This window comes from Mustelus asterias, chromosome 5, assembly GCF_964213995.1.
Source record: "Mustelus asterias chromosome 5, sMusAst1.hap1.1, whole genome shotgun sequence".
Classification (NCBI taxonomy): Eukaryota; Metazoa; Chordata; class Chondrichthyes; order Carcharhiniformes; family Triakidae; genus Mustelus; species Mustelus asterias.
In genome coordinates, this window is record NC_135805.1 from 50,738,393 (window position 1) to 50,760,355 (window position 21,963).

Genomic DNA, 21,963 nt, shown 5'->3' on the forward strand with positions numbered 1-21,963 from the left:
CCAGATTCATCATCCATCAAGTCCTTCTCTTTGGTGAATACTGACGCAAAGCACTCATTTAATACGTCACCCATTTCCTCTGGCTCCACGCATAGATTCTCTCCCCTGTTCTTGAGTGGGCCAACCCTCTCCCTGGCTACCCTCTTGCTCTTTATATACGTATAAAAAGCCTTGGGATTTTCCTTAATCCTGCTGGCCAATGATTTTTCGTGACCCCTTTTAGCCCTCCTTACTCCTTTCTACTTTCCTTGTATTCCACACTTGCATCATGTGTGCCCAGCCTCCTAGCTTTGACAAGTGTTTCCTTTTTCTCATTGACTAGGCTCACAATATATCTCATTATCCAAGGTTCCAAAAACGTGCCATACTTATCCTTCATCCTTACAGGAATGTGGAATGTGCCAAATCCCTATCAACTTACACTTGAAAGTCTCCCACATGCCAGATGTTGATTTGCCCTCAAACATCTGCCCCCAATCTACATTCTTCAGTTCCTGCCTAATATGGTTGTAATTAACCTTCCCCCAATTTAACATCTTAACTTGAGGACTACACTTACCTTTATCCATCAGTACCTTAAAGCTTACTGAATTGTGGTCACTGTTCCTGAACTGCTCCCCTACTGAAACGTCAACCATCTGGCCGGGTTCATTCCCCAATACCAGAACCAGTATGTTGTTGGGATCAATGTGTGCAATTATATCGTATGAATACTAATTTTTATTGCACACACTCTAGAACAAGCTACTCTTTATTTAGTTTAAAGAATTGTGAAGGTGCAATGCTCAACTTATATAATTGCCCATTTTTGTAACAGGGATCACACATTAGAAGGCATCAGGATTTTAGCAACTGAAATTTATGAACTGTTGAAGAAGCCTGTGCAGACTACCAAAATGAGAATAAATAATTCTAGTAGCACAAGAAAAGTGCAGGCTCAGTTTTTCATTAACAGCACAAGCAAGAAAGCAAAAACAATCACTCTACAAATAGATGGACTACGTAACATGGTGAGAATTCACTGAATTATCAATCCTTTCACAAATACAGAAATTTAAATGATGGGTTTGGGCAAGATGTGCAAATCCCACCAATATATTTTTGTTTTCAACTATGAATTTATTCCTGCTGCAGCCCTCACTGATGGCAATGAACTGTGGCTGATTAAATCCAGGTCACCAGGGAAGTTGAACTGAATATGATTTGATCCTGGAACCTATACATAACTTTTTTTAAGGATGACATCTTGTGGATTGATTGCTGATATGAAATGTGATCTTGTGGTATTGACTTTAATATCTTTGCGAATAAAAATTGGGTTTTTGGATAAACAATTTAAAGAGAATTAAACTAGAAGGCAATATTAAATGTGTATTTTTTTCTGTATGCAGGTACACATGTTTTTAATAGAACATAGAACAGTACAGCACAGAACAGGCCCTTCGGCCCACAATGTTGTACCGAGCTTTATCTGAAATAATACTTAGAAGTTGTAGATTGTTCAGAAAAGTGTGTGGAGGATGATTCGAGAGCCTGTGTTAATAGAAGAGAATCACAGCTCTGGCTCAGTGGTTGCACTCTTGCCTCTATCAGAAGGTTGTAAATTCAAGTTCCCCTCCAGAGACTTAAATGTAATCTAGACTGGCACTTTTATGCGGAACCAGCAGAATGCTGTACTATCTAAGATGCTCTATCTGCCTTTCAGGTCAATTAATTCGATCCCATGGAATTATTCAGAGATAGGTGGGCAGCTCTCTTGGTGTGCTAGCCTTATTCACAATATTGCTTTGTTCACAAATTTCTGCCACATTTTTGTATACCACAATGATTATACTTAAAGGAATTTAATTGCCAGTAAAGCTCTATGGGATGACCTGAGCTTGTAAAACTTGGCCTAGGGCTCGGTTCCTCTCTCTGTATCTGGATCCTAGACTTCCTAACACATAGATCACACTCAGTAAGGATAGGCAATAACACCTCCTCCATGATTATCCTCAACACTGGTGCCCTGGAAAGCTGTGTCCTCCGCCTCTTACTATACTTATACACTTATGAGTGTGTGGCCAAATTCCGCTCCAACTCCATTTTCAAGTTTGCTGATGATACCACCGTAGTGGGACGGATCTCAAACGAAATGGAGTACAGGAAAGCGATAGAGAATCTGATGAAATGGTGTAGCAACAATACAATAATCTCTCCCTTGATGTCAGTAAAACAAAGGAGATAGTCATCGACTTCAGGAAACGTAGTGCAGGACATGCCCCTGTCTACATCAACGGCGATTAAATGGAAATGGTAGACAGCTTCAAGCTTTTAGGTGTCCAGACCACCAACAACCTGCCCAGGTTCCTCCATGCTGATGCTATAGTTGAGAAAGCCCAATGCCTCTACTTTCTCAGGAGGCCAAAGAAACTTGACATGTCTGCTACGACTCTCACCAATTTTTACAGATGCATCACCTCTTGGTACGGCTCCTGCTCTGACCAAGGCCACAAGAAACAACAAAGTGTTGTGAACGTAGCCCAGTCCATCATGCAAACTAGCCCCCCCATCTACACTTCTCCCTGCCTCGGAAAAACAGCTAGCATAATCTAGAACCTCACGCAACCCGGACAAACTCTCTTCCACATTCATAAGAACATAAGAAATAGGAGCAGGAGTAGGCCATCTAGCCCCTCGGGCCTGCCCCGCCATTCAATAAGATCATGGCTGATCTGAAGTGGATCAGTTCCACTTACCCGCCTGATCCCTATAACCCCTAATTCCCTTACCGATCAGGAATCCATCTATTGGAAAAAAGAATAGAGGCATGGACTATTTTCTAAACGGTGACAAAATTCATAATGCTAAAGTGCAAAGGGACTTGGGAGTCCTAGTCCAGGATTCTCTAAAGGTAAACTTGCAGGTTGAGTCCGTAATTAAGAAAGCAAATGTAATGTTGTCATTTATCTCAAGTGGCTTGGAATGCAAAAGCAGGGATGTACTTCTGAGGCTTTATAAAGCACTGGTTAGGCCCCATTTGGAGTACTGTGAGCAATTTTGGGCCCCACACCTCAGGAAGGACATACTGGCACTGGAGCGGGTCCAGCGGAGATTCACACGGATGATCCCAGGAATGGTAGGCCTGACATACGATGAACGTCTGAGGATCGTGGGATTATATTCATTGGAGTTTAGGAGGTTGAGGGGAGATCTAATAGAAACTTACAAGATAATGAACGGCTTAGATAGGATGGACGTAGGGAAGTTGTTTCCATTAGCAGGGGAGACTAGGACGCGGGGGCACAGCCTTAGAATAAAAGGGAGTCACTTTAGAACAGAGATGAGGAGAAATTTCTTCAGCCAGAGAGTGGTAGGTCTGTGGAATTCATTGCCACAGAGGGCTGTGGAGGCCGAGACGTTGAGCGTCTTCAAGACAGAAATTGATAAATTCTTGATTTCTCGAGGAATTAAGGGCTATGGGGAGAGAGCGGGTAAATGGAGTTGAAATCAACCATGATTGAATGGAGGAGTGGACTCGATGGGCCGAATGGCCTTACTTCCGCTCCTATGTCTTATGGTCTTATCCGTGATTTAAACATATTCAACGAGGTAGCCTCCACCACTTCAGTGGGCAGAGAATTCCAGAGATTCACCACCCTCTGAGAGAAGAAGTTCCTCCTCAACTCTGTCCTAAACCGACCCCCCTTTATTTTGAGGCTGTGCCCTCTAGTTCTAGCTTCCTTTCTAAGTGGAAAGAATCTCTCCACCTCTACCCTATCCAGCCCCTTCATTATCTTATAGGTCTCTATAAGATCCCCCCTCAGCCTTCTAAATTCCAACGAATACAAACCCAATCTGCTCAGTCTCTCCTCATAATCAACACCCCTCATTCGTCCGTCGAGAAAAAGATGCAAAAGGCTGAGACCATGTACCAGTCGACTCAAGAACAGCTTCTTCCCTGCTGCCATCAGACCTTTGAATGGACCTACCATATATTAAGCTGATCTTATTCTACACCCTATCTGTGACCTCAACACTATGTTCTACACCCTTCTTTCCTTTTCTCCATGTACTCTATGAACAGTGTGTTTTGGCTGTATAGCACACAAGAAACAATACTTTTCACTGTATCCCAATACATGTGACAGTAACAAATAAAATCAAAAAAGCGATACAGGAGTGCAATTTCTTCGATTTTGCGGGGTTTTCTGTAAGGTTTTATGAGATCTTTAAAATAACTAGTTATAACTAATTATGGATAATTTTCCAATTTTATTCCAAGCAGGGACCCTTTGCCAACGAACAATGCAATGATAAATTCAGGTGTGCATGATTTTCTGACCATCAAAATTAGTGGTCAGAAGATCATACACAAGTGAAAATAAATAAGACGTGGTTCTGTCACGATATAAATCTACAACTGGATCAAAATAACAATCAACAATTTTTAAAATTAGTTTCACAATGTCAAATTGAAGTGAATATGGTTCACAATGATTAAAAATTGCAGGCATACTGGCCATTTACATGTTTTCGGTATATTATTCATTTGTAAAGGTGATAGTCTAGAAGTCTCCTTATGAAAGACGAAGTTAAAAGGTGTAGAATTACCTAAACAAATGGAGAAGACAGTCGGCTTAATGATGTTCTTAACACTAACCACCAGTTACAGAAGAGCAGTATCTTGACTTCAGTTTCCTCCTAAACTTCAGATTTTATATGTATAAAAAATGTATGGCACATGTTGAAAATCAGTACAAATTATTTATGGACATTAACTGAAGTACTCGTGATTGAGTAAAAATGGAAATTGGTGTCAGTTTCTGCACTCAATTAATTATTAAATTTAGAGGCTGGGCTTCCTACAAGTCATATTGTGGAGGAACATTTCAATAATTTATTGTCTCGTATCTAATTTTGTTTTGTAGTGAGGAAATGAAAATTGTGTAGATTGTAACCTCTTTTTAATATTATGCAGGATAGCCGAGATATCTGTGAAGAAGCTTTATTGCAAGTTAATGGTGTCGTTAGCTTTACATTTCAAATGGCTCTTCAACGTTGTGTTATCAGAATCTATTCTGATCTTAAAATTGAGGTGAGGATTTTAAGAACCTTTTATGTGCAGAGGATGTTCTTGGTATATTAGCACAAGGGAAATAAAAATATAGTTGAATTTGATAAATTGCTCAAGTTCCCTTGGTACATTGTATATAACAACGTAGGAGAGGAGTAAAAGACAATTGGAAAGGCAACGAGGAACTGCGAACTTAAATGATCAAGAAACGTTCATGAAAAAAGGAAGTTAGGATGGGACGAGGACCACTAAGAGATGGTCTAGATAAAGTCATAGGTAGCAATAGCGAAATGGTATAAATATTAAACAATTATGCCATTGTATTTATCAGGGAGACAGATGAAATGGACATGACATCAGAAGATGAGATTAAAGAGATATTACATTTATTAAACTCAGATAATATCCCTGATCAAATGGATTGCATCCATCCATTTTAAAAGAGTCTAGGAAAGAGATAGCAAAGGCGCTATTACAGATGTATAATAATTATGTTGAAAAAGTTGTAATGCCAGAGGGCTGCTGAATCTATCTCCCTTCTTAAAAAGAGGTATAACATGCCTGGGGAACTATAGACCCGTCAGCTCAACTTCAGTTGTAAGAAAAGTATTGGAATCCCCACTAAAAAAGAAAATAGAAAAAGGTTTAGAAACCAAAAAAAATTAAGTAGGCCACATGAATTTGAAAATGTAAAGGCTGACCTAACCAACCTCATTGAATTCTTTGAGGTCGTAGCAGATATAGTAGATGTAATACATCGAGATTTCCAAATGGTCTTTGTTAAGCTACCATATGCTAGAGTAATAAATAAAAGCCACAGGAGCAGGCCATTTAGACCCTTGAGGCTATTCCTTAATTCAGTGAAATCATGGCTGATCTACAACGTAATTCCATTGCCCATCTTTACCTCAGTTTCCTTATTATCTTTGGTTAACAAAAATCTATTAATCTCAGTTTAAAAATTTACTATTGATTTAGCATTCTTATTTGTGGGAAAGAAGTTCCAAATGTCTAACTGAAGCATAACATCGACTCCCTTGTATTCTAGTCTCTAGATAAAAAGGCCAGAATTCCATTAGCCTTTTTGATTATTGATTATTTTTGATTATTTCCTGTACCTTTTTAGTGTATTTGGGCCTCCACAATTTGTAGTTTTTCAACATTTAAAAAGTACACTGTCCTAACCTTTTTTGGTCCAAAGTGATTTGCCCATTTGAAATTCATTTGTCACAGTTTTGCTCATTCCCTTAATCTATTAATATTCTTGCAATTTTTAATTCTATCTACACTGGTAACAATGTCATCAGCAAATGATTCCTATTTCATCATCTAGAATCATAGAATCCCTACAGTGCAGAAGTCTGCACCAACCACAATCCCACCAAGACACTATTACCGTAACCCCACGGTGGTTAGCACGGTGGCACAGTGGACCCGAGTTCGATACCCAGCTTGGGTCACTGTCTGTATGGAGTTTGCACGTTCTCCCCATGTCCGCGTGGGTTTCCTCCGGGTGCTCCGGTTTCCTCCCACAGTCTGAAAGACATGCTGGTTAGGTGCATTTACCCGAACAGGCGCCGGAATGTGGCGATTAGTGGAATTTCACAGTAATTTCATTGCAGCATTAATGTAAGCCTTACTCGTGACTAATAAATAAATTTTTAACTTTATATTTACCCTGCTAATCCCCTTGACACTAGGGTCAATTTAGCATAGCCAATCAACCTAACCCGCACATCTTTGGACTGTGGGAGGAAAGCAGAGCACCCGAAGAAAACCCATGCAGACACGGGGAGAATGTGCAAACTCCACACAGTGACCCGAGGCTGGAATTGAACTTGGATCCCTGGAACTGTGAGGCAGCAGTGTCAACCACTGTGCCACCATGCTGCCCAAATCATTAACAAATGTGCTGAATAGTTCTGCCTCCAAAACAAACCCTTTTGCAACCACTAATTGCATCTTGCCAATTTGGAGTATCTGCCTATTCTCATTGATATCGGTTTCCTGTCATTTAGCCAATTTCCTAACCTGATCAATTCTAGAAACTCCAAATCTTAGCCAACAGCCTGTAATGTGGGACTTTTATCAAATGCCTTCTAGAAGTCTATACAAATAATATGCATAGACATTGCCCTATCCTCTAGTTCAGCGGTCTCCAAACTACGGCCCGCGGGCCACATCCGGCTGGAAGTTTGGTGACCACTGCTCCAGTTGAATCACTTCTTCAAAAAATTCTATCCGATTCATGAGGCAAGACCTATCCTTTACAAAATCAATGCTGAGTCTCAGATCAGCTGAAAGTTTTTAAGGTGTTTAATAACCTTATCCTTAATTGTAGACTCCAGCAATTTCAGATAACTGACATTAGGCTAACTGATCTATAATTCCCTGATTTATTTCTCTCACCTTCTGAAATGGCAGAGTGACTTGTGCAATTTTTCAAACTAAAGGAATGGTTCTTGAGCTGAGAAAACATTGCAAGATTAAATGTAGGGTCTCTGCAATGTTCTTGCCTACTTTTTAAAAACCTGCAGTTGAAACCATCTAGTCTTGGGAAGTTTCAGTTCAGTTAGATGCAAGAGAGGTGTTGATAATGAGGTTAAACTCTGTTTTCATGCAAAATCACTTGTTTCTAAGATAATATTGCTAAGGTCAACATGTTCAAGGCTACAGACAGGTCTAGAAGGTTAAGAAGAGACCTAATTGTGGAGGTGGAGACAAACAAAGAACAAAGAACAATACAGCACAGGAACAGGCCCTTCGGCCCTCCAAGCCCGCGCCGCTCCCCGGTCCAGGATTGAATCCTGAATCCAGGATCCCCGCCCAATTTTCCAGCCTATCTACTTACTAATATCCTATCCACCGAGCTGTCCCTCACAGCTATGATGCTTTGTTCATCACAACCTATTAACTCACCCCTACCCCCCCAATCCAGTCCTTGTGATCTCCAGAGAGAGGCGAAAACCCAGAGTGAAAACCCCAGGGCCAATATGGGGAAAAAAAATCTGGGAAATTCCTCTCCGACCCCCTGAGGCGATCGAAACGAGTCCAGGAGATCACACTGGCCCTGATCGGAAAATGCTTCCCAACCCTATTCATTTCCACTTCCACGAACACCATATGAATTCCCTGCCCCCGAGACAGGTTCCCAACTATCCGCAGTCTCGCTCTGTACTGGCACCAGCAAGATGATCATAGAATGAAGCCTTGAAACGAGAAACAAAGAACAATTAGCCCGCGCCGCTCCCTGGTCCAAACTAGGCCACTCTTTTGTATCCCTCCATTCCCACTCCATTCATATAGCTGTCTAGATAAGTCTTAAACGTTCCCAGTGTGTCCGCCTCCACCACCTTGCCCGGCAACCCATTCCAGGCTCCCACGACCCTCTGTGTAAAATATGTCCTTCTGATATCTGTGTTAAACCTCCCCCCCTTCACCTTGAACCTATGACCCCTCGTGAACGTCACCACCGACCCGGGGAAAAGCTTCCCACCGTTCACCCTATCTATGCCTTTCATAATTTTATACACCTCTATTAAGTCTCCCCTCATCCTCCGTCTTTCCAAGGAGAACAACCCCAGTTTCCCCAATCTCTCCTCATAACCAAGCCCCTCCATACCAGGCAACATCCTGGTAAACCTCCTCTCTACTCTCTCCAAAGCCTCCACGTCCATCTGGTAGTGTGGCGACCAGAACTGGACGCAGTATTGCAAATGCGGCCGAACCAACGTTCTATACATCTGCAACATCAGACCCCAACTTTTATACTCTATGCCCCGTCCTATAAAGGCAAGCATGCCATATGCCTTCTTCACCACCTTCTCCACCTGTGACGTCACCTTCAAAGATCTGTGGACTTGCACACCCAGGTCCCTCTGCGTCTCTACACCCTTTATGGTTCTTCCATTTATCGTGTAGCTCCTCCCAACATTATTCCCACCAAAATGCATCACTTCGCATTTATCAGGATTGAACTCCATCTGCCATTTCTTTGCCCAAATTTCCAGCCTATCTATATCCTTCTGTAGCCTCTGACAATGTTCCTCACTATCTGCAAGTCCTGCCAGTTTTGTGTCGTCCGCAAACTTACTGATCACCCCAGTTACTCCTTCTTCCAGATCATTCCAGATAATTCAGACCATGGCTGAATTACTAAATGAATACTTTGCATCTGTCTTGAACACACTGAAGTCATAGTGAAAGAGGAGATCGCAGAGACACTGGAGGGGCCAAAAATAATTTGATAAAGCAGAGGTTTTAGATAGGAAGGCAGTCCTTTAAGCTGATATGTCACCAAGACTGGACAGGATATATCCAAGAATGCTCAGGGAATCCAACGTAGTAATGGCAGAGGTGATGGCCCTATTCTTCCAAACCATCCTTGGATCTAACATGGTGTCAGGGGATTGGGGAACTGAGAACATGGCAACCTTGTTCAAAACAAAATAATGGTGGAAAGATAAACCTACCCAAGGCCAGGCAATGAGTTAAAGTGCAGCAGAAGAGGGGAGCACTTTCAGAAACAATCACCTGAGAGAAAGGTAACCCATGCAGGAAGTGCATTAATTCAAAACTTAGCTAACAGTCTGTATTGTGGGACTTTTATCAAATGCCTTCTAGAAGGCCATATAAATAACATGCATAGATATTACTATATCCACTAGTTGAATCACCTCTTCAAAAATTCCATCTGATTCATGAGGCATGACCTATCCTTTACAAAATCAATGCTGAGTCTCTGATCAGCTGAAAGTTTTTACAGTGTTCAATAAACTTATAGAACATAGAACAGTACAGCACAGAACAGGCCCTTCGGCCCACGATGTTGTGCCGAGCTTTATCTGAAACCAAGATCAAGCTATCCCACTCCCTATCATCCTGGTGTGCTCCATGTGCCTATCCAATAACCGCTTAAATGTTCTTAAAGTGTCTGACTCCACTATCACTGCAGGCAGTCCATTCCACACCCCAACCACTCTCTGCGTAAAGAACCTACCTCTGATATCCTTCCTATATCTCCCACCATGAACCCTATAGTTATGCTCCCTTGTAATAGCTCCATCCACCCGAGGAAATAGTCTTTGAACATTCACTCTATCTATCCCCTTCATCATTTTATAAACCTCTATTAAGTCTCCCCTCAGCCTCCTCCGCTCCAGAGAGAACAGCCCTAGCTCCCTCAACCTTTCCTAATAAGACCTACCCTCCAAACCAGGCAGCATCCTGGTAAATCTCCTCTGCACTCTTTCCAGCGCTTCCACATCCTTCTTATAGTGAGGTGACCAGAACTGCACACAATATTCCAAATGTGGTCTCACCAAGGTCCTGTACAGTTGCAGCATAACCCCACGGCTCTTAAACTCCAACCCCCTGTTAATAAAAGCTAACACACTATAGGCCTTCTTCACAGCTCTATCCACTTGAGTGGCAACCTTTAGAGATCTGTGGATATGGACCCCAAGATCTCTCTGTTCCTCCACAGTCTTCAGAACCCTACCTTTGACCCTGTAATCCACATTTAAATTAGTCCTACCAAAATGAATCACCTCACATTTATCAGGGTTAAACTCCATTGGCCATTTTTCAGCCCAGCTTTGCATCCTATCTATGTCTCTTTGCAGCCTACAACAGCCCTCCACCTCATCCACTACTCCACCAATCTTGGTGTCATCAGCAAATTTACTGATCCACCCTTCAGCCCCCTCCTCTAAGTCATTAATAAAAATCACAAAGAGCAGTGGCACTCCGCTAGCAACCTGCCTCCAGTCCGAAAATTTTCCATCCACCACCACCCTCTGTCTTCGATCAGATAGCCAGTTACCTATCCAATCTGCCAACTTTCCCTCTATCCCACACCTCCTTACTTTCATCATAAGCCGACCATGGGGGACCTTATCAAACGCCTTACTAAAATCCATGTATATGACATCAACTGCCCTACCTTCATCAACACACTTAGTTCCCTCCTCAAAAAATTCAATCAAATTTGTGAGGCACGACTTGCCCTTCATGAATCCGTGCTGACTATCCTGGATTAATCCGCATCTTTCTAAATGGTCGTAAATCCCATCCCTAAGGACCTTTTCCATCAATTTACCAACCACCGAAGTAAGACTAACCGGTCTATAATTACCAGGGTCATTTCTATTCCCTTTCTTAAACAGAGGAACAACATTCGCCACTCTCCAGTCCTCTGGCACCATCCCCGTGGACAGTGAGGACCCAAAGATCAAAGCCAAAGGCTCTGCAATCTCATCCCTTGCCTCCCAAAGAATCCTAGGATATATTTCATCAGGCCCAGGGGACTTATCGACCTTCAGTTTATTCAAAACTGCCAGTACATCCTCCGAACAACTATTTCCAATTATTTTCAAACAGTAACCCTAGTTCAGATTCTCCCACAAGAGGAAGCATCCTCTCCAAATCCACCCTCAGGACCTATAAATATTTCAATCAAGGCATATCTTAAACTTCTAAACTCCAGTGGATACAAGCCTAGCCTGCCTAACATTTCCTCATAATACATCCCGCCCATTCCAGGTATCAGTCTTGTAAAGGTTCTCTGAACAGCTTCCGATGCATTTGCACCTTTTTTAAATAAGGAGCCCGATACTGTACACAGTACTCCAAAGGTGGTCTCATCAGTGCCCTGTACAACTGAAGCATAACCTTCCTACTTTTGTATTCAATTCCTCTTGCAATAAATGTTAATTCTATTAGCTTTCCTAATTACTTGCTATATCTGCATTCTAGTCTTTTGCGATTCATGCACTAGGACACCTGGATCCTTCTGCATCTCAGAGCTAAGCAATCTCTTATCCTTAATTGTGGACTCCAGCAATTTCAGACAACTGACCTTAGGCTAACTGTAGTTAGTATAGCAGTAATTAGTGAGCCCACAATCCAAAGTGAAGGAATCTTGTTTGGTGGAGGCAGGTTCAATTGAGCCATTTGAGAGGGTGTTAAATGATTATTCAGATAGGAACAATGTGCAGGGGAGGGTTCACAGGAGGGAAAGGCAGGGGAATGACACTAAGTCATAATGCTAGTTTGGAGAGCTGATACGCAATGGGCCGAATGGCCTCTTCCTGCGCTGTAATGAGATCATTTGCCACAATCACATAAGATATGGTTTGTGATTACGAGCGGCGTTTCAGAGATGAGTTGCAAGATGGTTGACCACGGATTTGGGAGGGGATACCACGTTTGAGGACTTGAAAGGAAAGGGAGGTTAGAGGTTTGGTGATTGTTCGTGAGGACAAGGGTTGAAGGTAGAAGATAACTATTCTGCGTTTAGTATAGCAAAACATTCTAAGGTGCTTTCCAGGAATATTATCAAACAAAATTTTGGAGAGGGCGCAGGAACTGGGTTTTGTTAACAAGCTAATGTAGAAGCATTAGGAGGAATATTTGGAACATAGAATTAAGGAATAGGAAATCAGGAAATTTGACTGGGTTTATGACAAATTAAAGCTTTAAAAAAAAATCAGCTTATGCTGAAGCCTGCAGTGTTTCTTTAGCTCTCTCTGTCAGGTTATTGCCCACCAAAATCAAATCATATAAGCTACTTTACAACTGTTTTGAGGACAGGACGCAAGTAGAGGCAACGATCTTTGCACTGAAATTAGCTAAGTGGAGTAGTCCTGCACTCCTTAGCCTTCATTCCAAATCAGCAAGGTGCTCAACATAAACAGGTGTTGTTTGAACACAATTTTTAGCTTTTTTTGAATAAAATATTGTGCCCTTGAACTAACACAATAGGTTTGTCGTGAAAAAATGTTGGCCTAGACCTTATGGTCTATGGATCATCAGAGACCTGGACATACCCCTTTCAGAAGTCGATGTGTGCTGACTCCATGGGAATTGCCCAGGATGTTTGCACTCTAGATGGGCAATTCCCTGTCTCCCTGGAACCCTCTCAAAAGGCCCCCAACTCTTGAGTTAGAGTCAAAGTCTTTGGACAATTGCAAATTACTTGCCTGAATAGTTGGTGAGGAAATGTTAGACAGAAAAATCCTAGTCCTGGATGGTTAGCACTGCTGCCTCACAGTGCCAGGGACCCGGGTTCAATTCCAGCCTTGGGTCACAGTCTGTATGGAGTTTGCACATTCTCCCTGTGTCTGCGTGGGTTTCCTCCAGGTGCTCTGGTTTCCTCCCACACGATGTGGAAATGCCGGCGTTGGACTGGGGTAAACACAGTAAGGAGTCTAACAACACCAGGTTAAAGTCCAACAGGTTTATTTGGTAGCAAACGCCACTAGCTTTCGGAGCGCTGCTCCTTCGTCAGGAAGGAGCAGAAAATATATAGCTATATAAGACCCTCGTCAGACCCCACTTGGAGTACTGTGCTCAGTTCTGATCGCCTCATTACAGGATGTGGAAAAGATTGAAAGGGTGCAGAGGAGATTTACAAGGATGTTGCCTGGATTGAGTGGCATGCCTTATGAGGATAGGCTGAGGGAGCTCGGTCTTTTCTCCTTGGAGAGACGAAGGATGAGAGGAGACCTAATAGAGGTGTATAAGATGTTGAGAGGCATAGATCGGGTGGACTCTCAGAGGCTTTTTCCCAGGGTGGAAATGTCTGCTACGAGAAGACACAGGTTTAGGGTGCTGGGGGGTAGGTACAGGGGAGATGTTAGGGGTAAGTTTTTCACACAGAGGGTGGTGGGCAAGTGGAATCAGCTGCCGTCAGTGGTGGTGGAGGCGAACTCAATAGGGTCTTTTAAGAGACTCCTGGATGAGTACATGGAGCTTAATAGGATGGAGGGTTATAGGTAGGTCTAGAAGGTAGGGATGTGTTCGGCACAACTTGTGGGCCGAAGGGCCTGTTTGTGCTGTAGTTTTTCTATGTTTCTATGTCAGATGGAGTGGAAATCTGGACTCCTCCCACACTCCAGAGATATATGGGTTAGATTGATTAACCATGGTAAATTACCCCTTAGTGTCAAGGGGATTAGCAGGGTAAATACATGTGGTTACGGGGATAGGGCCTGCCTGAGATTGTCGTCGATACAGGCTTGATGGGCCGAATGGCCTCCTTCTGCACTACAGGGATTCTATTACAACTGATGCCTAGCCCCCAACTCTGACCAGCCCCTGTGCTACCTCATCCATCTTCTATCTTGTCACTTTCCTCACCCATCTACTCACATTCACACTCGACATTTAAACATACCTCACAGAAGCTAGTGCTGTAATAAAAAAGGCATGGCTTTTGCACAGAGACTCTTCACTGGTCTCTGCAAGGATTCCTGCATTCGGGTGTTCTGCATCATGGATTGAACATTGGAGCCTTTTTAACATTTGCTGATAAATGGGTAGTTTTCTGTCCGTTCAGCACCAGGCAAAGGGATTCCAGCTCTGATCAGAAGTTTTGGACCATTAGTTTTGATTAAATGTCCTTGTGAACAGTTTGGTTTGGTTACATTTCAAGCAAATTGTTTTCATTGGAAACTCCCAAATGAAGCTGAAGTTGTTTCTTCACAACTAAACTGAATTATTTCTAATGTTTTTTTTCCAACAGTCCCTCGCTTCAGCTATTGCAGCTACAAAAATTCTACAAGCTCATCAGGTTGTGAAAAACGAGAATGGAGAAGAGGTAAGATGACTATATACTTAGAAACAAGTGTCGTCTTCAGTTACCATTCAAGATATTTGCATGCCACATCAACTGTTGCGTGAGCTTAAGATGTGTTTACCATGGAAGGAGCTATCAGCACCAAATATGAACTCCTACACTTGGGTTTTATGTAACTAGCCTCCTTACCTAAAATTAACTTGTGTGGAAAAGACCAGGCGAAACAGTAACTCAGTGTGATGCTTAATAAAAATTACATCACTGATTGTTTGCCTGTGATACATAGGTCCATAGAGTACTAAAACTTAATATTGAATAATCAGCTTTAATGTTAAATAAATATTTAATTGTATATTTTGTTTTACAGGTTCTGGTTCCTCTAAACGCTGGTACTTCAAAAGCAGAACAAAATTTGAATTTGCCTGATTATCTTCCTGAAGACGAAAGCCCAGAAACAGAGCACAATAAAACTATTTCACAAACTGGGGCAAAGGGAAACACTAATGGAACGTGGCTAAATGCAGCTGCAAACTTTCTAACCAAAACTTTCTATTGGTAACGTGTCATAAAATAAATCTGCTGATTAGGAGCATTTTATATCACTTGTCTTATTGGTGGCACATGGTCACAAATTAAACATGAAACTTAGCCAAATGTTTAAGTTCATTGAATTGTTTTAACTTTTTAATTTAAATTCAAATGTGTTTTGACATGTCTATTGAACTTATTTCCTGTATTCCTATTATAACCAATTCTATTTTTAGATTGTTTGGTAGCATTTCTTAATTTTTACAACTTATTATAAAGTTAGAAAAATAACAACCATTATGTTTTAGAATTAAAGTTGGATTAAAATTTGTATTCCAAAATGGAATTCAAACCATATATAAATATTCCATTCCATTCTTATTAAACAAAGGAGCAGGCTTGATGGCCTACTTATATTTATGTTCTTAACCTGGTATGAACTAATTCTTTGAATATCTAAGAAATGAATATATCTTCAATTCTATTTTGAAAATTATCTTCTCAATCTCTCTGTTCTAATATTAGCTTTCAATATAGTAAGAAGTCTAACAGGTTTACTTGGAATCACGAGCTCCAAAAGCTCATGATTCCAAATAAACCTGTTGGACTTTAACCTGGTGTTGAGAGACTTCTTACTGTGCTTAACCCCAGTCCGACATCTCCACATCAAGGTTTCAATATGATCTTGTATCAATGTTTTTAGAGGCAGAAGATGCTCAAAATAATAAGTATGAAAAATTAAGCTTCACAACAGATGGCCAACATACTTCTGAAGGATACATAATTTTTAAAATAAGATTATCTACCTTGTAGAGGTTTTGACATTCTTCAAAATTTACACACCATCGGAATTTATTCAATCTTAATTGGTTCTCAAAATAGCACACATCCCTAATTTATCGAGATGTTATCCTGTACTCCCTGTTCCCAAGAATTGAATGATGGATCAAAAAGAACTGGTTTATGCTAATCAAGTGACTTCTCAACCATTAGCAAATAACAATCCCAGCAGAGTATGAGGGTATCGTTGGGAGGTATTGTAACTGTTCAAAGAATGACTAAAATAAGTCATACTTTTCTGTTATTGTCCCATCCAAACCTATATGAGAAGTAGAGAAGCCCCAACTGGGATATTCCAATCCCTGATAACCAAACAGATCTGCTGAAAACAATTTTCACAAAACAAAAACAAACAGTATTAATTGGTAAATGAGAACCAAAAGCACTTCAAAAACAATTTTCAAAATCTAGCTGGTAGGCAAGTATGATTGTCAGTTTGCACACAACAAAATCTGATAAATGAATGGTAGTTTAGCTGCTTTTGTTACCAGGACTAAGGGTAAATCACTTTCTAAAGAGTAGTTTTTGTTTACATTTAGCAATTAACTAAAAGTTAACTGTTTAAGAGATAAAACAGGGATATATGGATGCTCTCAGATAGCAGCTGAAACTATTTAGTATGTAGCTAGCTTAAACGGGTTTCTGAACTTTAGCAGAGCTGACTCATTGTTTTTCCTAAGACTGTATAAATACAGGGGTCTAATGGGTGCTGCTGGTGCACAGGTTATGAAACTGGGAGATTGGTGAGTGAGGGTTTAGGTGAAGAGGAAAACTATAAGAAAAATAAATGTAATTGACAATAAAAATGGCAAAACAGGTGGTGTGTCAAGTATAGCATGTGGCAGCTCCTGGATGCCTATGCAATCCATGTCAACCACATCTGTACTACGTGTCTGCAATTTGAGGAGCTTCAGCTCAGTCGATGAGTTGGGAGGCTGGGTTGCAGACATTGTGAAGAATGAGGGAGGGGGAAAACTACTTGGATGCCTTGTTCTAGAAGATAGCCACACTCCTTAGGGTTAGCGTAATCTGATTTGGTCAGTAATAGGGGTTGTGATTAGGAGATGGCAGGTATGGGGATCAAAAAGGTGGGAGTGGAGGAGCTTCAGCCCTTACAATGGAATAACAAGTTTAACGTTCTTGCAGCCCGTATGGACAAGAATAAGGCTGTAGTATGGATAAGACGACTGGCCATGGCACCAGAACTGGGGAAAATGGTGGTCTTAACTGTGCTGGGACCAGTGTTCTACCGAGTCGTATAACTAAGGAAATAGATGGGGCTTTAAACTAAATAGGGGAAGGGATCATGTAGGGAAGATTGAATAAAATAAGGGCAAGGCAATAGATCAACGTAGCAATGAAAGTAATAACAATCTGAGTATGGCAGGAAGGGACAGTGATTGCAAACCTAAAAACGTGCCAACAGATAGGTCCACACTTTACAAAAAGAGTAAACAAAACATCTGAATTAAGGGCTCTGTATCTGAATGCCTGCAGCATTCACAATAAAACCAATAAATTGTCAACTCAAATAGAAATTCATTTGTAAGACTTGATAGCCATTACAGAGATGTGGCTACAAATAAACCAAAGCTAGGATCTGAATATTCAAGGGGAAATGACATTCAGAAAGGACGCAGAGCTGAAAAAGATGGTGGGGTAGCTCTGTTAATTAAAGGCATTGTATTGAAGTGAGAGAGGATCATGATTCTAAAGATCAAGATATAGAATCAATTTGGGTGAAATTTAAAAAAACAGCAATGGACAGAAAACATTGGCAAGATTTGTTTTTGGCCAACAGTGGTAATGTAAATCACAGTATAATTCAGAAAATTAGATGCATGTGTAACAAGGGTAGTGTACTAATCATGGCGGATTTCAATTCAAGAGACGGGGTAAACCTAATTAATGCTAATATCAGAGGACAAATTCTTGGAATGTATGAAATGGTTTTCCGAGCAGTATGTTGAGGAATCAACTATGGAGTGGGCTATTTTAGATTGTAAGTGATGTAGTTCAATCAGAAACCAGGGTCTTAAACAAATAAAATACAAAGATATGAGGAGCTATGGTGGATTGGGAAACACAGTAAGGCGTCTAACAACTCCAGGTTAAAGTCCAACAGGTTTATTTGGTAGCAAACGCCACTAGCTTTCGGAGCGCTGCTCCTTCGTCAGGTGAGTGGGAGATCCCACTCAGCGCTCCGAAAGCTAGTGGCGTTTGCTACCAAATAAACCTGTTGGACTTTAACCTGGTGTTGGTAGACTCCTGACTGTGTTTACCCCAGTCCAACGCCGGCATCTCCACATCAGGATTGGGAAACTACATTGACAGATATGATGGAACCAGGCAATTGCTAACATTAAAAAAATTAATGCATCATTTATCCCCAATTTTCATTATTCTGAAATACAGCAGTCCCAACTGTGCCGAATAAAAGAAATCAAGGATTGTGTTAGATCAAAGGGAGAGATTTACATAGTTGTCAAAAAAAAATGGTACGCTTGAGGATTGGGAGCATTTTAGAATTCTGCAAAGGAGATTAAGCTTTTTGAGAAACATAAGCCAAACAGTAAAAACTTTTAATAGCATGTAAAAAGGAAAAGATTAAAAACAAACAGGAGTCCATTGCAAGCGGTGTCGGGAGAATTTATAATGGGGAATAAGGAAATGGCAGAGAAACTATGTTTGTTTTCATGGAGGAATATACTAAAGACCTCCCAGAAATAATGGAGAATCAAGGGACTAGTATAAATGAGGAGCTGCAACATTTTCTTAGTAAATATCTAGAGGCTCTGGAATGGTTCCGACAGAAGATGGCAAATGCAACTCCACCATTTAAGAAAGCAGACAGAAAACCAGGGATTATAGACCTGTATTGGTCATGGGGGAAATGCTAGAATCTAAAATAAAATGTAAAAAAAAAACACAAAATAATTGTAGAATTGGGCAGAGTTAACATCAATTTATGAAAGGAAGATCATCTTTAACAAATCTGTTGGGCGTTTTTTGAGGATGTAATTAGCAGAATAGATCAGGGGAACTAGAATACGTGGTATATTTGGATTTTCAGACATCTTTTGATAAGATCTCACAGCAGAGGTCCAGTAATTTATCTAGTACTATTATTTACGAATAATATCTTGCAGTTCCTCATTTATAATAGTCCCTTGATTCTGGGAGGTTTTAATATTTGTCTTCACAGAGGAAAATATTAAAGTATTTGTTTCTCTCCCACACCACAGGTCAGTAAACAAAATTAGAGCACATGGGAATATACTGGCATGGATTGAGAACTGATGTAAACTGTTAGGGTTTTGAGGTATAAAAATCTTGTAGCTAAAATTTCTCTGAATTCTTAATTTCTATCCAACAGTCTGATCCTCAATTGTGCCTGATATAAATAGTATTTACGAATCAAGTAGAATTTATTAAGCAAGATTTGTATTTATTAAGCAAGATTTTACATATACAAAAACTTAAGACAACATGGAAGTCTTTCATGCCTCAAGTTCCTAGGATATTACCAGGCGACATTTTTCCACTTCTTCCATTTCTGAAGTGATGTTAAACTGTGTCTCAGAAGAATCTTACCACAGAAACCCTGGTAAAACTGTGCCATCAATGACTCAGGTTTTCGAATTTTCTTTTATCCCCAATTTTCATTATTCTGAAATTCCTTATTTGGAAATAGTCCAAATTCACCTTTCATTATCTTAGGGTGCGGGTGTCACCCCACCTCAGTAACCAGAGTAATGTAGATGGAAGACAAATGCTCATTCTTTGTTCCCTGGGCCACCAGTTTAAATTTCATTGTGAACAAATGACTAATTTCATTTAGATACAAGCAGTTACAATCAATGTCAGATCCTCTTCAACATAAACTAAGTCCCACATCTATGAAGAACAAATGTTAATAATATTTCCTACCATGATATCAAAACAAAGAAATGTTTTCCTCTAATACAGATGTTTTACCCTACAGTTATGGTTAACCAATTAAATCGGTGTATGGGTTGAGTCATCCTAAGTAAGCTACCTTTCAGCCATTTCCTCAAAGCTCACAATACAATTAAGATGTGGAGATGCCGGCGTTGGACTGGGGTAGGCACAGTAAGAAGTCTCACAACACCAGGTCAAAGTCGAACAGATTTATTTGGTACCATGAGCTTTCGGAGCGCTGCTCCTTCATCAGGTGAGTCACTCACCTGATGAAGGAGCAGTGCTCCGAAAGCTCGTGCTACCAAATAAACCTGTTCAACCTTAACCTGATGTTGTGAGACTTCTTAGTGTACAATTAAGACAGCATACAACTGCCCTCGGGCAACTTAAAATAAATCCATTAAGTGTAGTTTCTCACAAGCAATAGCAACCATCCTGTAAAATGTCCCAATTTGCAGAAATTCAACTATTTAAAAAAGTTAATATAATCCGTTGACATTACTTCAGACCAACTACGAACCCTACAAATTAGTATGATTGAGACATTTTTACACTGGTTGACAGAAACAGTAGGAATAAAAAAGGTCATTTTCAGGTTAGGAGGCTGAGACAAGTGGGCACACAATGATCAATGCTTGGGCCCCAGCTCTTTACAATATATATCAATAATTTGGATGTGGGGATTAAATGTAATAATTCCAAGTTTGCAGATAATGCAAAACTAGGTGGAAGTCTGAGCCATGAGGAGAATGTAAAGATGCTTCAAATGATTGGGAAGCTAAATGAGTGGGTAAAAATTTGGCAGATGGAATACAATGTGGAGAAATGTGAGGTTATCTACTTTCATAGGAAAAACAGATAGAGACTATTTCTTAAATGTTGAACGTCAAAGGGACTTGGGTATTCTTGTTCAGGAGTCACTGAAAGTCACTGTGCAGGTACAGCAATTAAAAAAGCAAATGGTATGTTGGCCTTTGTTACATGAGGATTTGAGTAAAGGAATAAAGATGCTTTACTGCAATTATATATAACCTTGGTGATACCACACCTGGAGTTTGTGTGCAGTTTTGGTCTCCTTACCCAAAGAAATATATAGGAGTGTAACAAAGTTTCACCAAACTAATTTCTGGGATGGAGGGATTGTCCCATGAGGAAAATTGAATCGATTCTCTGGAGTTTAAAAGAATGAGAAATCTCATTTAAACATAAAGTTCTTACAGGGTTAGAGACTAGAGGGTGGTAAATTTGGAATTCTATGACCCAGAGAGCTGTGGAGGCTCAGTCATTGAGCATGTTCAGACCGAGTTTTAAATATGTAGAAATCAAGGGGTACAGGGGTGTTGAAGTGAATCAGCCATTATCTCTCAGAATGTTGGAGTGGACTTGAAGGGCTGAATGTGCAGGTCACTAAATTGCTTCTTAGTGTCCCAGGATGCGTAGGTTAGAGGGATCAGTGGGATAAATATGTGGGGTTACGGGAATAGGGCCTGGGTGGGATTGTGATTGGTGCAGACTTGATGGGCTGAATGCCTCCTTCTGCACTGTAGGGATTCTATGATCCCTCTATACCCATCTTACTCATATTCTATGACAGAATGCCCACTTTCTTTGAACAGTGCTGAGATATCTTTTAGGTCAGATGATGATTCAATTTTAAATCTGAAAGGACAGCATACTGGAACGTCAGTCTAGGAGTGAGATTTGAACCTGTGATATTAAGAATCCTAAAGTTTTTTTTAAAAATTCATTCATGGGACATTAGCATCACATGCTGGCATGCATTTATTGCCCATCCCTAGTTGCCAGAGGGCATTTGAGAGTCAACCACATTGCTGTGGCTCTGAAGTCACACGTAGGCCCGACACGGTAAGGACAGCATATTTTCTTCCCTAAAAAAAGGACATTAGTGAACCAGAGGGGTTTTTACGACGACAATGATTTCGTGGTCATCAGTTGACACTTAATTCCAGATATTTTTTATTGAATTGAAATTCTACTATCTGCCGTGGCAGGAGTC

At 40.7% G+C, this 21,963-nt stretch overlaps 1 protein-coding gene across 2 annotated transcripts in view; it reads left to right on the top strand.

Annotated features, from left to right (window-relative positions):
• armc1l (armadillo repeat containing 1, like) overlaps positions 1-15,591 on the top strand; it is a 39,825-nt gene extending 24,234 nt beyond the window's left edge. For both annotated transcript variants that reach the window (XM_078213667.1, XM_078213666.1), the window contains exons 3-6: positions 818-1,010; positions 4,961-5,077; positions 14,583-14,657; positions 15,004-15,591. In XM_078213667.1, coding sequence (XP_078069793.1) covers positions 818-1,010; positions 4,961-5,077; positions 14,583-14,657; positions 15,004-15,195 — 577 coding nt within the window. In that variant the 3' untranslated portion in view covers positions 15,196-15,591. The remainder of the gene's footprint in view (positions 1-817; positions 1,011-4,960; positions 5,078-14,582; positions 14,658-15,003) is intronic.
• Positions 15,592-21,963: the final 6,372 nt, after the last annotated feature.